General features: G+C 41.3%; 1 protein-coding gene across 1 annotated transcript in view; it reads left to right on the top strand.

Annotated features, from left to right (window-relative positions):
• galnt2 (UDP-N-acetyl-alpha-D-galactosamine:polypeptide N-acetylgalactosaminyltransferase 2) overlaps positions 1–16,740 on the top strand; it is a 118,349-nt gene that overhangs the window by 55,160 nt on the left and 46,449 nt on the right. Inside the window, exons 5-7 of the mRNA XM_072250813.1 lie at positions 3,891–3,958; positions 4,042–4,107; positions 4,202–4,323. Of these exons, the coding sequence (XP_072106914.1) occupies positions 3,891–3,958; positions 4,042–4,107; positions 4,202–4,323 (256 nt within the window). The remainder of the gene's footprint in view (positions 1–3,890; positions 3,959–4,041; positions 4,108–4,201; positions 4,324–16,740) is intronic.

The raw sequence follows: 16,740 nt of genomic DNA, 5'->3' as shown, positions 1-16,740 counted from the left end.
AATTGAGGAGAGAATTCTAAACTTAAGACCTGGGCCGTCACACTGAATAGTGTTGTCGCAAATGGAGCGCATTACCTTTTTGCTTAGAATTGCATCCAAACTATTGGCCATGTATAATGTCTGTAACCTATCAACTTCAGAGCCACAGGAAGCCAAAATTAGAAAGCTGGTGAGATCTTGGAGGTCTGCAGATCTGAGGAACATAACAGAATCGAGTGGTTGGTGCAATTAAAAATTAAAGGTTGATCATGAGAACATAAGGCATAGGAGCAGAATTAGGTCACTTGATCTGCTCCACCATTCCACCATGGCTGATTTATTATGCCTCTTAACCCCATTCTCCTGCCTTTTCCCCATAACCTTTGACACCCTTACTAATCAAGAACCTATCAACCTCTGCTTTAAATATTCCCAGTGATTTGGCTTCCACAGCTGTCGGGTCAATGAATTCCACATCTGGCTAAAGAATCTCCTCCTTATCCTGTTCTAAAGGATTTACTTCTATTCTGAGGCTGTGCCCTCTGGTCCAAGACTCTCCCATTATTGGAAACATCCTCTCCACATTTATACTACGTAGACCTTTCAGTGATAGGTTTTAATGAGATTCCCCTCTCATTCTTCCACACTCCAGCGAGTACAGGCCCAGAGTTTCTCATGAGAGAAATAAATTTGACATGGGTTAAGAAGCATGGTAAAGATGAACTGTTGTCAGTGTGAATTTGTCCAGTTTACTGGAAATGTTAAAATTGAAACAGAACCTGGGTGCATATTCAGGGAATCCTGCAATATCAGCTTCTCAAGATGTCAGAACATAGTGTAGCATGTTCTGACTGGGAAATAATATGAGCTCTCTACACTTGATAAACAGGAATTCTTCACATAATCTCTGTGGCTTGGTTTGGAAATATCCAAAGGAGAGATTGTATTTGCATATGCCTCAGATATAAAAAGGATGACAGAATTCTTTAAAACTCCTTACAAACAAGACAAAATGTGCAGATGCTCGAAATCCAAGCAACACACACAAAATGCTGGTGGAACTCAGCAGGCCAGGCAACATCTGTGGAAAAGAGTACAGTCAACTTTTCAAGTCAAGACCCTTCATTAGGACTGGAACAAAACAATGAAAAGACTTCTCCTCATGAAAAAAAAACTACCCCTAGCATTCCCCCCCCCCCATACTTTCTGCCAAACTCCTGAAAGTTATGTCCCCTCATATTAGCCATTTCCACTCTGTGCCTCTTAACATTTTGTACACCTCTAGAAAGTTGCCTCTCATTCTTCTTTGCTCCAAAGAGAAAAGCCCTAGCCTGCTCAATGTATTGAAAGGCAGTTGAGCTGCTGAGTAGTATGAGTGGGTTGCTGTGCCCGGAGCCTGTGGAGAGGTGAACAGATTTTGCCTTTGAGGAGCTTGGTTTCAATTAGTGTAGCTTATTTTAAACCATAAGACACAGGAGCCGAATTCGGCCACTTGGCCCATTGAGTCTGCTCTACCATTCAGTTATGGCTGATTTATTTTCCCTTTCAACCTCATTCTCTTGTCTTCTCCCTGTAACCTCTGATGCCCTCACTAATTAAGAACCTATCAACATTTGCTTTAAGTATACCCAATGACTTGGCCTCCACTGCTGTCTGTGCAATGAATTCCACACATTCGCCACCCTCTGGCTAAATTTCCATTCTGGCTCATCTCCATTCTCAAGGACTATCCTTGTATTCTGAAGCTGTGCCTCCTCTGGTCCTAGACTCCCTGACTATAGGAAACATCTTCTCCATGTCTGCTCTATCAATATTTGTTAGGTTTCATTAAGATCCCCCTCATTCCTCTGAACTCCAGCAAATAGAGGCCCTGAGCCACCAAACGTTCCTTACATATTAATCCTTTCATTCCCATTGTGAACCTACTCTGGACCCCCTCCAATGCCACATGTCCTTTCTTAGATATGGGGCCTAAAACAGCTCATAATATTCCATAGTTTGGGTACCTTTGCATCAATGTATGCATCATTGAAGATAACTTGATATTCCCAGGTGAATGGTTAACTGCAGACCTTCTTTCGTGCATCAGTGGAACTTGGTATAGCTTGTTTGAATGCTGGAAAACAATTTGGAAAGCCCAAGCATAAATGTATCCCGTGCATCCTGGCAATGTGCCATGTGGTGAAAAGCTGTTGATGTACAGCGGCAAAGCCTATTTGTTCAACTTCGGCCTGATGTCATTTACAGGATGATTAATAAAGCTATCCGTTTGGTCATACTCACCTGCTCAATTCCCAAAGTCAGTACAACCTTTTTCATATCCAGTTCCCTTATAAACATTAACCCTGACGCTGTTTCTTCAATCCATTCATTCAGTGCATTCTTCCCTGCAGCAAACAGTGTCACTTAAAATTCTCATCTTCACTGCAGTTCCTTTACCCACCAGCTGCTGCTTCCAAACCGCTCAGAAATAGAGGAAGGACTAGAGTGTGGTGTGGTGGCTGCAGTAGAAGTGTGCTGATTTTTTATATTTCTTATTTTTATATCTAGCACTGTATTTGCTGCCACCAAATGACATCTTTCATACATATGTCAGTGATAATAAACCTGGTTTGGATTCTGAGCTTGTCACTGCTTTGATTGTTATGGCCTTCCACTCTGAAATTGCATAAGTAAATGATTCAAGGATATTTTTTTTAAATTGCCTAAATGCAAAATCAAAGGCTTTAGTTTTAAACACAAGGAATTCTGCAGATGCTGGAAATCTTGAGCAAAATACAAAAAATGTTGGAGGAACTCATCAAGTTAGGCAGCATTTATGGGTGTTTGTTCTACTTGTTATGTTTTATTCCGGCTTCCGCCCCCTTCTTTTCCAGGCCAAATGAAGGGCCTGGACCCAAGATATCTACTGTTTATTTCCCTCCATAGATGTTGCCTGACTTTTCGAGTTCCTCCAGCATTTTGTGTGTGTTGCTTAGGTTTAACAATCCAGGCAGGCAATGCTGTGCATTGCAAGGTAATATGCACAACCTAATAGTGTGAGGAATTTTAATGGAGCTAGATAAAATCTGGAACGTCTCTATTTCCCAGTTTGTGTTGGGTGGAGCCTTTACACTGTTGCACCCAATCCCCTAAACTCAGCAATTTCCTCTTGTTATGTTTAATTCATTGTGTTACTGAGGCAAGACCAAATGAAAACTCTGACATTGAGATTAATAGATTTTACTTTCAGTTAAAGCTATTAAAGATTAAGTATATCTAAAAATTCTATGTTGTGGTGGACTGCATTCAGTTCTGGTTTTCATACCGTGAGGGAAGGATTCATTTCAGAAGTTGCAGAGAAATTTCACCAGAATGATACTGCCATCAGAAGAGATAAGGAATGAGGCCAGGTTGTAGAGATTGGGTTTCGATTGGTACGAAGACCTAAATGAGTGGCTTAAGATGAATTAAGATTAAATGGAAGAGTGGATGAAACCATTACAAGAGGGGAGCGCAAAATAATGGGATATAATTATATATAAAAAAAATATCGTTATGCCACTCAATGGTGGTATCGGGAACCACTTTCACACAAAGGGTATCGTAAAATTGTAAAATAAAAGGTGGGATCAATTGATAATTGTTTTTTTTGTTAAATAGTGATTTGCTTAACTCCACTTACCAATTTTGGCATGAGTAATTGAACAGTAGAATAAAGGACTGAAACATTATTCTTCTTAAAGTAAAACAACTGTGTCAGCTCTTTGCTCTTAGCTCTTTGGAATCCTTTTTGCAAATTGTTCTCACAAGTAAGTATAATAGATTGCATGCATTTTTACAGGATGTGCATTTCCCTATAGCAGAAATGACTGATTAAAATGGTAATAATTTTGTTTTGCATTTAATTTCCAATTTTTTTTTTCTTACAGTGTGCTTAGAAAAAGTCCTCCATATCTTATCAAAGAAATCATTTTGGTTGATGATTACAGTGACAACCGTAAGTAATTTTATAAAAACCTTTTCATGGGTCATATTGTCCTAAAGGAGTTTTTAAAAAAAATTGTGAATTCCTGCTTTCAGCTGAAGATGGCACTTTACTATCGAAGATTGAGAAGGTCCGAATTCTTCGAAACAACCGACGTGAGGGTAAGTCAAGGTGACATGGCTGTGTTAGCGTTTCTATTTCTGAGATTTCTTTTAAGTCCCTGATCAATGATCTTTATTTAACTTACCCGGACAGGGCTAATGCGTTCACGTGTCAGGGGAGCTGATGCAGCACAAGCAGGCATACTAACATTTCTCGACAGCCATTGCGAATGCAATGAACACTGGTTGGAACCACTTCTGGAGAGGGTAGTTGAGGTAAGCTACTATGTTCATCATGTATTAGGTAACTGTAGTCTGTGCCAGCTCTCAGCTCTGTGTTCTGACGTACTTTCCCTGAAACCTCTAAACTTGTACGCGCCCAGTAGTTCTCTTTGACTTTCCTGCAATCACCCACCTACACTGGGGCAGTTTGCAGCAGCAATTAACCTACAGCGCGTATTTACGATCTGAACGGAAATGGGAGCATCTGGAGGAAATCCGCACAGTTACAGAGCAATGTACAGACTCCACCCAGACAGCGCCCAAGGTAGATGTCTGTGATACACCTATGGAATTGAGCGACATTTCTGGTTGCCCCACTTTGCGGTATGGAGGCTTCAATGCACAGGATCAAAAGAGGCTGCAAGGGCTGTAGACTCAGCCGGCTCCATTACAGGCACAAACCTCCCCACCATCGAGGGTATCTTCAAAAAACGGTGCCTCAAGAAGGCAGCACCGTCATTAAGGACTCTCGCCATCTGGGACTTGCCCTCTTCTCATTCCTACATCAGGGAAGATTAAAGATTAATTATCAGCCGTTATTGTCACATGTACACAGAAACACTATTGCTTGCATCAGTGACCGACACAGTCTGAGAATGTGTGGGGCACCAGCCTACAAGTGTCGCAGTGTTTCTGCCATCAACGTAGAATGCCCACAACTTAATAAACCTAACTTCTTTGGAAGTCTTTGGAAAGTGAGAGGAAACCGGAGCACCTGGAGGAAACCCATGCGGTCACCAGGAAAATGTTCAGATTCTTTTCAGACAGCAGTGGGAATTGAACCCAGTTCACTGGCACTGAAAAGCATTGCACTAACCACCTAGCTACTGAGCAGGTACACAAGACTGAAGATGCACACTCAGCAATTTAGGAACATCATCTTCCACTCTGCTGGCAGATTTTTGAATGATCCTTGATCGCATGAACACAACCTTGCTAATTCTCTGTTGTGCTATTAATCTATATACTACTAAAACCCTCATGCTCTGTCTGTTTGTGACCTCCAATTAGCGCAAATGGTGCATTACTGCGGCACTTTTTTTGGCTAAATCAAATTAAAATGCGCTAACTTACAGAATGCAGACAAAGTTCAGGGTTATAAGTTTGTATAAAATTGCTCATTTGCCAAAAATCAACGGGCTGGCTTTCACCCGAGAGCTGGTCGGCCATCATGGAAATCGGGATGTGACAGCCCAACGCATGCGCACGGCCAGCCTCAGCAGCGACACCTACCAGAGCAAAAGGGCAGGGCAGCTCTATTTCGAGGGTTCACATTCTGTTAATCACCATCAGCATGTGCAGGATTGGGACAGATCTAACTGCCACCTATCAATAAGAGATAATTAAATCTTATTGTAATGATGAACTTCGAGACACCCATAAAACTCTTTGCTGCAGTCAAAGGACAGCGGTGACTATATCACGTCCATTTAAGAGAGCGCCAACCACATCATCAAGAATAATCAGCATCCTCTGGTGTTAGTGCTTCGTATCTTCTATCCAGCATTAGGGTTAAAAAAAAAGGTCAGCCTAATTATGCCACGTGGAAAGAGAAGGGGGACATTACGGTCAAGAGATGACGCCAAACGTCGTCGGGAAGCGGCAAGGAGAGGGAGAGAACAAGAATCGGATGAGGCCAGGGCCGCACGACTCCAGTATCAATGAGTCAGGACAAAAAAAGATGAGAGAAGAAGAGACAGAGGAGGAGAGGCATGCACGTCTCCAGGATCAGAGACAAACAACAAACAGCAGAAGAGCTGAAGAGACGGGAGATGAGAGAACTGCACATCTCCAGAATGACAACGAGAGGCACAAGGGTGGCAGATAAACCAGAAATGATGCCATCAAAAGTGTTCTTTGTTAAACGAGGAGGAGCTATATTTGCTTTGCTACGCGTCGTTCTTCTTTAATAAACTGAGGTTTTCTGCTTCAGTTTCCAAAGCAAAGTGATACCAATAGCAGTCAGGAAAATTTAATGTTCGTTCTGGTCACATCAGACTGCACTACCCTTCTCTCAAAGGGTGCCCCAACGGTTTAATTTATTTATTATTGTTACATATAATAAATTTTATGTATTGCACTATACTACTAGAAAACAACAGATTTCATGACATATGTCGATGATAATAAAAGTGATTCTGATTCTGAACCTAGGCTGCTGGAGCAGCATCAACAGTTGCACGTTGTCCGCTCCAGTTAGTTCGGAGAGAAATTATGTGTGGTATCAGTTGACTCCAATCACTTACTTGCAGTCTGAAGCAAGGGACGAGGCAAAATGAATAAAGGATTTCATTGTTCTGCCCAGCTGGCTGAGGAAAAAACTGTAATGTATAAGGGGTGCACCCTTCCCATTTGGCAGCTGGTCCGACATTCAATCCTAATGGTGGGAAATATGTCAAGAGTAAGGATTGCATCCTGTAGAGATGTGCGGGAAAGCCCACAATTCCAGGTCACTGTGTATGAAAATGGACCCCCCCCCACCCCCCACCATCCTCTCCCACGCCTTTCCTGTATGCACAAGCTGCCCCAGGAAATGCCTGATGGAAACATTTCTGGTCTGGAAAAAAAAAACAAGTGTTGCTTGATTTTGTTTTTGGGAAAGTAAATGGCTGGCTGAAGTGATAGGAGCAGATTTGGGACAACATATTCACATCATAGTAAAGTTTGGCTTAAAAATAGAACTGAATAATGAAGACCAAATAGTAGAATATGGAACTGGGAGTTCAGAATCCTGTTTAATACCACTGACATATTTTATGAAATTTGTTGTTATGCGGCAGCAGCACTGTGCAATACATAAAAAACACTGTTAGTTACAATTTTAAAAAATACACTCAGTGGCCACTTTATTCGGTATAGGAGTGGAACCTGGTGTGGTCTTCTGCTGCTGTGGCCCATCCGCTTCAAGGTACAACATGTTGTACATTCAGAGATGCTCTTCTGCACATCACTGTTATAACGCATGGTTATTTGAGTTATTGTTGCCTTCTTGTCAGCTTGGACCAGTCTGGGCATTCTCCTTTGACCTCTCATTAACAAAGCATTTTTGCCGACAGAACTGCCACTCACTGGGTTTTTTTTTTGTTTTTATCATTTTCTCCAAACTCTACAGACTGTTAAGCGTTGAAGTCCTAGGAGATCAGTACTTTCTGTGATACTCTAACCAACCCATCTGGCACCAACAGTCATTTCACAGTCAAAGTAACCAAGATCACATTTCTTCCCCGTTCTGATGTTTGGTCAGAACAATAACTGAACTTTTTGTCCATGTCCACATGCTTTTAATGCGTAGAATTGCTGCCACATAATTGGCTGATTAGGTATTTGCTCCAATGAGCTGGTGTATCTAATAAAGCTGCCACTGAGTAGTATATATAAAATATTAAATGAAGTAAGAAATGCAAAAAGAGAGCAAAGATAGTGAGATAGTGTTTGTTGGTTCATTGTCCGTTCAGAAATCTGATGGTGGAGAGGAAGAAGTTGTTCTCAAACAGTGAGTGTGTGTCTTCCAGCTCCTGTATTTCCTTCCTAATGGTAGTAACGAGAATAGTGAAGGTCCTGGGTTGTCATGTCAGCAAAGCTTTTATTTGTCTTTGTTTTTGCAATGTAGACATTGCTGGAATCGCAGTTGGTGTTTTGTATTCATATTTGTATTCAAGAGGTAGTGGTGTGAAAATTGTGTTTAAAGTTTTTGTTTGGAAGAGTGAGATGCTGTAGACATAACGTGTATGGATAGTTAGAAAACGTTTACCATAGCATCCCACTAAAAGCATCTCACAACGATTCTAATATATGTTTTTGATGGACAGGGAAGGAAACACACAGAAGAGTTTGCATAATCCTTTGCCTACCTTACGCCATTACTTTGGTGTGCAGCTCAAAGGCATATTGCCTGGAAGCCTGTCTTATTGTACCAACTAAACATTTGTGTTTAATTCCTTCCTGAAACTCATTAAAACTTCTTAAGCAACCATCTGTGTTGGTAACTTATCCTACATATTTGCCATGTTCCTTGTAATAAAAATAAAATCCATTATTTTTTACTTTGTTCTTTTCTCTTAATTTGTGTATCTGATGTCTTATGATCCTGTTCCTGTGATGAACCTTTTTCAAACATTCCATAATTTGATCATAGTCCAATCTAGTCTTTATCTAGAAAAGTCTTAGGGTAGCTAACATTTTCTCTTTCACTTCATTCTGGCATTGAGTACATAGGGATCACTCTTGGCTACTTTTCTCTTGCGTATATTTGAAGGTTTGGATGAGTATTGGAGTGTTGTCTCTAAACTTACTGACGAGCAAAACATTTGGGGTTCATCCAACAGCATACAGATTGAGAAAGTGATTTGCGTAAGTGTCGTGCAGAAGCTTAAGGCAAATAGTTTAATACCAACTTCATTTTAACCAAGTTTATAGTTTTTTTTTTATCTGTTGCACTGCACTGCTGCCGCAAAACAACAAATTTCACCACATATGTCAGTGATATTAAACCAGATTCCGATTCTGATTCTGGTGCTAAGCTGCCACTGTCTGATGCTTCTTATAAAACATCTCTCTACTAGGGTTCTGATCATCAGTTCTAGTATCTTTTTATTTTCTTTGCTAATGCATCTCTAAACTATCTTGAAATGTTTTACATTAATGGTGCAACATAAATTGTTGCATTTTATTTTAAGAGGTGAACCCAGCATTGGGGATTTGCGCTGGATGGGAAGGAAAAACAGGCAACTGGATGTTCAGGGCACTCCTGTGGACTGAATGGAATTCTTTTGCAAAGTGGTGACCTGATCTACATTTATTCTGCCCAGTTTAGAGCTGAATGAGCCCAAATATTAGGCCTGTCATCAGGATTTCAGGTTGGAAATTGCTGATCAGAGCTAAAAGGCAACAGTGGTGACAGAAGCCAGTGTTGGATTTTTAAAAATTCTGGTAGTGTGTTTCAGATTTCAGATTAGAGTTCATTTATTTATCACATGTACATCGAAAATACAGTGAAATGTATTGTTTGAGTTAACAACCAACACAACCTAAGACTGTGATTAATGGTGTGCTGCAGGGATCAGTGCAGTGTCCTTTGTTGTTCGACATTTATATCAATGAGCTGGGTGATAATGTGGTTAACTGGATCAGCAAATTTGCAGATGGCACCCAGATTGGGGGTGTAGTCGCAGCAAGGAAGACTGTCATGGCTTGCAGAGGGATCTGCATCAGCTGGGAAAATGGGCTGAAAAATGGCAGATGGAATTTAATGCAGACAAGTGCAAGGTTTTGCACTTCAGTGGGACCACCCAGGGTAGATCTTACACCGTAAATGGTAGAGCACTAAGGAATGTGGTAGAACAAAGGGATCTGGGAGTACAGGTCCATGAAGGTGGTGTCACATGAAGATAGGGCTGTAAAGAAAGCTTTTGCACATTGGCCTTCATAAGTCAAAGTATTGAGTACAGGAGATGGGATGTTACGTTGAAATTGTAAAAGACGTTGGTTGAGAGAGTACAGAGAAAATTTACAAGGATGTTTCTGGGTCTGGAGGACCTTAGCTATAAGGAACGATTGAATGGGGCAGTTGTTATACATGTTGATGCAGTGTGTAGTGAGACTATGAGAATGGACAGGCAGACGATGGGGCCAAATTGCCGTCAATGGGATTAGTTGAAGTGTAACATGGGGGGCAAAACTGAAAAGGATATTGAATACAGGACTGAAGGTGTTATGTTTGAATACACATAGTATATGGAGTAAAATGAATGATCTTGTTGTGTATTTTGAAGATTGGCAGGTATGATTTTGTGGGTATCACTGAGTCATGGCTGGAAAAATAGATTATACCTGTAGTTGGGAGTTTAACATCCAAGGACACACATTGTATTGAAAGGACAGGTAGGCAGAGGGGGTGGAGTGGCTTAATCAAATCCTCAGAAAAATGTGACATAGGATTGGAAGATGTAGAATCCTTGTGGGTAGAGTTAAGAAAAGTTGACTGGTCGGATATCCTAGCAGAAAAGACAGTGGAACAGCAATGGCAGGTATTCTTGGGAATAATGCACAAGGTGCAAAATCAGTTCATCCCCCCGGAGAAGGAAGGATTCAAAGGGGGGAAAGTGGTCACAGTGGTTGACAAAGGAAGTCAGAGATAGCATAGCATTAAAAAAGAAGTATAACAGAGCTAAGGTGAGTGGGAAGACGAATGATTGGGAAATTTTTAAGGAGCAACAGAACTTAACTAAAAAGGCAATACGGGAAGAAAAAATGAGGTATAAACGCAAGCTAGCTAGGAATATAAAGGAGGATAGCAAAAGTTTTTTTAGGTATATGAAGAGAAGGAAGATAGTTAAGAACAATATTGGGCCCTTGAAGAATGAATTGGGAGAAATTGTTATGGGAAACAGAGAAATGGCAGACGAATTTAATAAGTACTTTGGATCTGTCTTCACTAGGGAAGACACAAGCAATCTCCCAGATGTATGGATGGGCCAAGGACATAGGGTAACAGAGGAACTGAAACAGATTGACATTAGGAAGGAAACAGTTATGAGTAGACCGATGGGACTGAAGGCTAACAAATCTCCAGGTCCAGATGGTCTGCATCCCAGGGTACTAAAGGAGGTGGCTCTGGAAATTGCGGATGCATTGGTGATCATTTTCCAATGTTCCTTAGATTCAGGATCAGTTCCTGAGGATTGGCGAATGGCTAATGTTATCCCACTTTTTAAGAAAGGAAGGAGGGAGAAAACAGAGAACTATCGCCCTGTTAGCCTAACACCAGTAGTGGGGAAGATGCTAGAGTCCATTATTAAAGATGAAATAGCGGCATATCTTGATAGCAGTGATAGGATTGGGCCGAGCCAGCATGGATTTACCAAGGGCAAATCATGCTTGACTAATCTATTGGAGTTTTTCGAGGATGTAACCAGGAAGATAGACACGGGAGATCCAGTGGATGTGGTGTACCTTGACTTTCAGAAGGTATTCGATAAGGTACCACATAGGAGATTGGCGAGTAAAATCAGAGCTCATGGCATTGGGGGGAGGATATTGACATGGATAGAAAACTGGTTGGCAGATAGAAAGCAAAGGGTGGCAGTGAATGGGTGTTTCTTGGAATGGCAGGTGGTGACTAGTGGGGTGCCACAGGGCTCGGTATTGGGACCACAGCTATTTACGATTTACGTCAATGATTTAGAGGAAGGCATTGTGAATAACATCAGCAAGTTTGCTGATGATACTAAGCTGGGTGGCAGTGTGACATGTGATGAGGATGTTAGGAGAATTCAAGGTGACTTGGATAGGCTGGGTGAGTGGGCAGAAACTTGGCAGATGACCTTTAATGTGAATAAGTATGAGGTTATTCACTTTGGAAGCAAGAACAAGAAGGCAGATTATTATCTGAACGGTGTGGAGTTAGGTAAGGGAGAAATACAACGAGATCTAGGAGTACTTGTTCATCAGTCTCTGAAGGTGAATGAACAAGTGCAGCAGGCAGTAAAGAAGGCTGATGGAATGTTGACCTTTATTACAAAGGGAATTGAGTACAAGAGCAAGGAAATCCTTTTGCATTTGTACAAGGCCCTGGTGAGACCACACCTGGAGTATTGTGTGCAGTTTTGGTCTCCAGGGTTAAGAAAGGACATCCTGGCTGTGGAGGAGGTGCAGCGTAGGTTCACTAGGTTAATTCCTGGGATGTCCGGACTGTCTTACGCAGAGAGGTTAGAGAGACTGGGCTTGTACACGCTGGAATTAAGGAGATTGAGGGGGGATCTGATTGAGACATATAAGATTATTAAGGGATTGGACAAGATAGAGGCAGGAAATATGTTCCAGATGCTGGGAGAGTCCAGTACCAGAGGGCATGTTTTAAGAATAAGGGGTAGGTCATTTAGGACAGAGTTGAGGAGGAACTTCTTCTCCCAGAGAGTTGTGGAGGTGTGGAATGCACTGCCTCAGAAGGCACTGGAGGCCAATTCTATGGATGCTTTCAAGAAGGAGCTAGATAGGTGTCTTATGGATAGGGGAATCAAGGGTTATGGGGACAAGGCAGAAACTGGGTATTGATAGTAGATGATCAGCCATGATCTCAGAATGGCGGTGCAGGCTTGAAGGGCCGAATGGTCTACTTCTGCACCTATTGTCTATTGTCTATAAACTGCAAGGGTAAGAAGATCCTGATGTGAGTTATATACAGGCTCCTGACCAATAACCAGGAGGTGGAATATAAATTTCAGTAAGAAATAGGAAAAAGCATATAATAAGGTCAATGTTACGTTAGTCATGGGGGATTTCAATATGTAGGTAGATAGGGAAAATCAGGTTGGTGCTGGATTCCAAGAGAGAATTTGTAGAATACCTTGGGAGACAGTGATCATGATATGACAGAATTCACCCTGTATTTTGAGAGAGGAAAAAATAAAGTCTGATGTATCAGTATTACAGTGGAGTAAAGGGTATTACAGAGGCATAAGAGAGGAGCTGGCCTACATTGATTGGAAGGGACACTAGCAGGGATGATGATAGAGCGGCAGTGGCTGGAATTTCTGGGAGTAATTTGGAAAACGCAGGATAGATACATCCCAAAGATGAAGTAGTATTCTAAAGGCAGGATGACACAACTGTGGCTGACAAGGGAAGTCAAAGCCAACACAAAAGCCTAAGAGAGGGCATATAATGGAGTGCAAAAAATAGTGGGAAATTAGAGGATTGGGAAGTTTTTAAAAATCAACAGAAGGTAATCATGAAAGTCATAAAGAGGGAAAAGTTGGAATATGAAGATAAGCTAGCCAGTAATATTAAAGAAATTACCAAAAGTTTCTTCAAAGAGTAAAAGAGAGGAGAGAGTAGATATTGGACTGGTGTAAAATGATGCTGGAGTGGTAGTAATGGGATTCAAGGAAATTGCAGACAAACTGAGTAAGTGGAAGACATGAGCAGTATGCTGCAAATTCAAGAGTGTCGGGGTCAGAAGTGAGCGTAGTTGCTGTTACTAAGGAGAAGGTGCTTGGGAAGCTGAAAGGTCTGAAGGTGGATAAATTATCTGGACCTTCTAAAAGAGGTAGCTGAAGAGATTATGAAAGCTTTGGTAAATGATATTTCAAGAATCACTAGATCCTGGAATGGTTCTGGAGGACTGGAAAATTGCATATATTACTCCACTTTTTAAAAAGGAAGGGAGGCAGAAGAGAGGAAATTATAGGTTGGATAGCCTAACTTCAGTTGTTGGGAAGATATTGGAGTAATATTGTGCAACATTGTGTTGGGTGTATTAAGGATGAGATTTTGGGGTATTTGGAGGAGCATGGTAAAGTAGGTCAAATCAGCATGATTTCCTTAGGGGAAAATCTTGCCTGACAAATCTGTTGGAATTCTTTGAGAAATAACAGGCAAGATGGAGAAAGGAGAATCAGTGGATGTTGTTTGCTTGGACTTTCAGACTGTGACAAGGTGCTGCACATGAGGCTGCTTAACAAGATAAGATTCCATGGTATTACAGGAAAGATACTAGCATGGTATCTTTGAGAGGACTAGAATATAAGAGCAAGGATGTGATGCTGAGGCTTTATAAGGTATTGGTCAGACTGCACTTGTGGGATTGTGAGCAGTTTTGAGCCCCTTATCTAAGAAAAGATAACCATATGGCAATTACAGCACGGAAACAGGCCATCTCGGCCCTTCTAGTCCATGTCGAACGCTTACTGTCACCTATTCCCATCTACCTGCACTCAGCCCATAACCCTCCATTCCTTTCCTGTCCATATACCTATCCAATTTTTTTTAAATGACAACATCGAACCCGCTTCTACCACTTCTACTGGAAGCTCGTTCCACACAGCTACCACTCTCTGAGTAAAGAAGTTCCCCCTCGTGTTACCCCTAAACTTTTGCCCCTTAACTCTCAACTTATGTCCTCTTGTTTGAGTCTCCCCTACTCTCAATGGAAAAAGCCTATCCACGTCAACTCCATCTATTCCCCTCCCCCCATAATTTTAAATACCTCTATCAAGTCCCCCCTCAACCTTCTACACTCCAAAGAATAAAGCCCTAACTTGTTCAACCTTTCTCTGTAACTCAGGTGCTGAAACCAAGGTAACATTTTAGTAAATCTCCTCTGTACTCTCTCTATTTTGTTGACATCTTTCCTATAATTCAGTGACCAGAACTGTACACAATACTCCAAATTTGGCCTCACCAATGCCTTGTAGAATTTTAACATTACATCCAACTCCTATACTCAATGCTCTGATTTATCAAGGCCAGCATACTAAAAGCTTTCTTCACCACCCTATCCACATGAGATTCCACCTTCAGGAAACTATACACCAAAAGATGTGCCGGCTTTGGAGAAGGTCCAGAGGAGGTTCATTAGAATGATTCCAGAGATGAAAGGATTAACGCATGAGGAACGTTTGATGGATGTGTGCCTGTACTCAGAGTTTAGAAGAATGAGGAGGGATCTCATTGAAACCAGTCAAATATTGAAAGGCCTAAACAGAGTGGATGTGGAGGAGATGTTTCCTATAGTGGGCGAGTCTAGGACCAGAGGGCACTGCCTTAGAATAGGGCGATGTCCATTTAGAACAAAGATGAGAAGGAGTTTCTTTAGCTAGTGAGTGGAGAATCTATGGAATTCATTGGCATGGACAGCTGTGGAGGCCAAGTCATTTTGTATATTTAAAGCAGAGGTTGATATGTTCTTTGTTAGTTAGGGCGTCAAAGATTAGGGGGAGAAGGCAGGAGAATGGGGTTGAGAGGAGTACTAAATCAGCCATGATGGAATGGTCTAATTCTGTTCCTATGTCTTATGGACTTATGGTCTTATAATTGATACTCGTACTGAAAGTGCATAAACCTTTGAACTGGTGGAAATTACCTTGTTAATGCTTGAGAGCTGGGCAGTGATACCCTGTTATGGAATCATTGTGTCACATTACCGGTGTCTTTTTCCACGGTCTCTGTCATTTGAATTCTGACTGAAAACTCTTAAGACACTATGGGTCCTCCTCATGGCAACTTTTCGGACTGTATGTTGCCAAAAATGACTCCACACTGCTTTTCCAACATTGTGCTGACTTCACCTCAAATTTGAGAAAGGCTAATTTGTTGATCAATTCTTCTCGGTCAACCAGAAATGAAATCCAAGCTCTTTGTAATGGTTAACCAATTCACATGCACGATCTATACCCATGATCAGCAGAATGTGTTGGGGCAGGCTGTACAAAAGGCTGCCTTCTGATAAAGGAAGACTTGATATGGCCTATAATGTGATTGTATTGTCTATAAAGTTACAAACAAAATAACTATTAATTCAGTTGTATTTTTGAATGAGTATGGCAGGCAATAATATCCCAATGCTATCCCAATGCTGTTGTTATACATAATGAAAGATTTTCATTAAACATGGAGCTTGCTACTCTTGTTTCTGAGCCAAAGACATGGGTTGGTAGCTTAACTATTTGCTGTATATGGCTAAGTATTTTCACTTACTGCTTCAGGTTCTTAAAACCTCTTTGATCAAGCCATGTCTATCTGGATTGATGTCTCCTGATACAGTGGCATGCAAAAGTTTGGGCACCCCTGGTCAAAATTTCTGTTACTGTGAATAGCTAAGCGAGTAAAAGATGAACTGATTTCCAAAAGGCATAAAGATGACGCATTTCTTTAATATTTTAAGCAAGAAAACTTTTTTTATTTCCATCTTTTACAGTTTCAAAATAACAAAAAAGGAAAAGGGCCCGAAGCAAAAGTTTGGGCACCCTGCGTGGTCAGTACTTAGTAACACCCCCTTTGGCAAGTATCACAGCTTGTAAACATTTTTTGTAGCCAGCTAAGAGTCTTTCAATTCTTGTTTGGGGGATTTTTGCCCATTCTTCCTTGCAAAAGGCTTCTAGTTCGGTGAGATTCTTGGGCCATCTTGCATGCATTGCTCTTTTGAGGTCTATCCGCAGATTCTCGATGATGTTTAGGTCACAGATAGTGAGGGCCATGGCAAAACCTTCAGCTTGCGCCTCTTGAGGTCCATTGTGGATTTTGAGGTGCGTTTAGGTTCATTATCCTGTTATAGAAGCCATTCTGTTTTCATCTTTGGCTTTTTTACAGTGTGATGTTTGCTTCCAGAATTTGCTGGTATTTAATCGAATTCATTCTTCCCTCTACCAGTAAATGTTCCCTGTGCCACTGGCTGCAACACAAGCCCAAAGCATGATTGAACCACCCCCGTGCTTAACAGTTGGAGAGGGGTTCTTTTCATGAAATTCTGCACCCTTTTTTCTCCAAACATACCTTTGCTTGTTGCGGCCAAAAAGTTCTATTCAAAATGTTCAAAGGAACATCTAAACAAGCCTGATGCATTTTGGAAACAAGTCCTGTGGACTGATGAAGTTAAAATAGAACTTTTTGGCCACAATGAGCAAAGGTATGTTT

Source organism: Mobula birostris, chromosome 2 (assembly GCF_030028105.1).
Source record: "Mobula birostris isolate sMobBir1 chromosome 2, sMobBir1.hap1, whole genome shotgun sequence".
NCBI lineage: Eukaryota > Metazoa > Chordata > Chondrichthyes > Myliobatiformes > Myliobatidae > Mobula > Mobula birostris.
The sequence above is the reverse complement of the archived record's forward strand: the minus strand, read 5'-3'. Positions and strand labels throughout refer to the sequence as shown.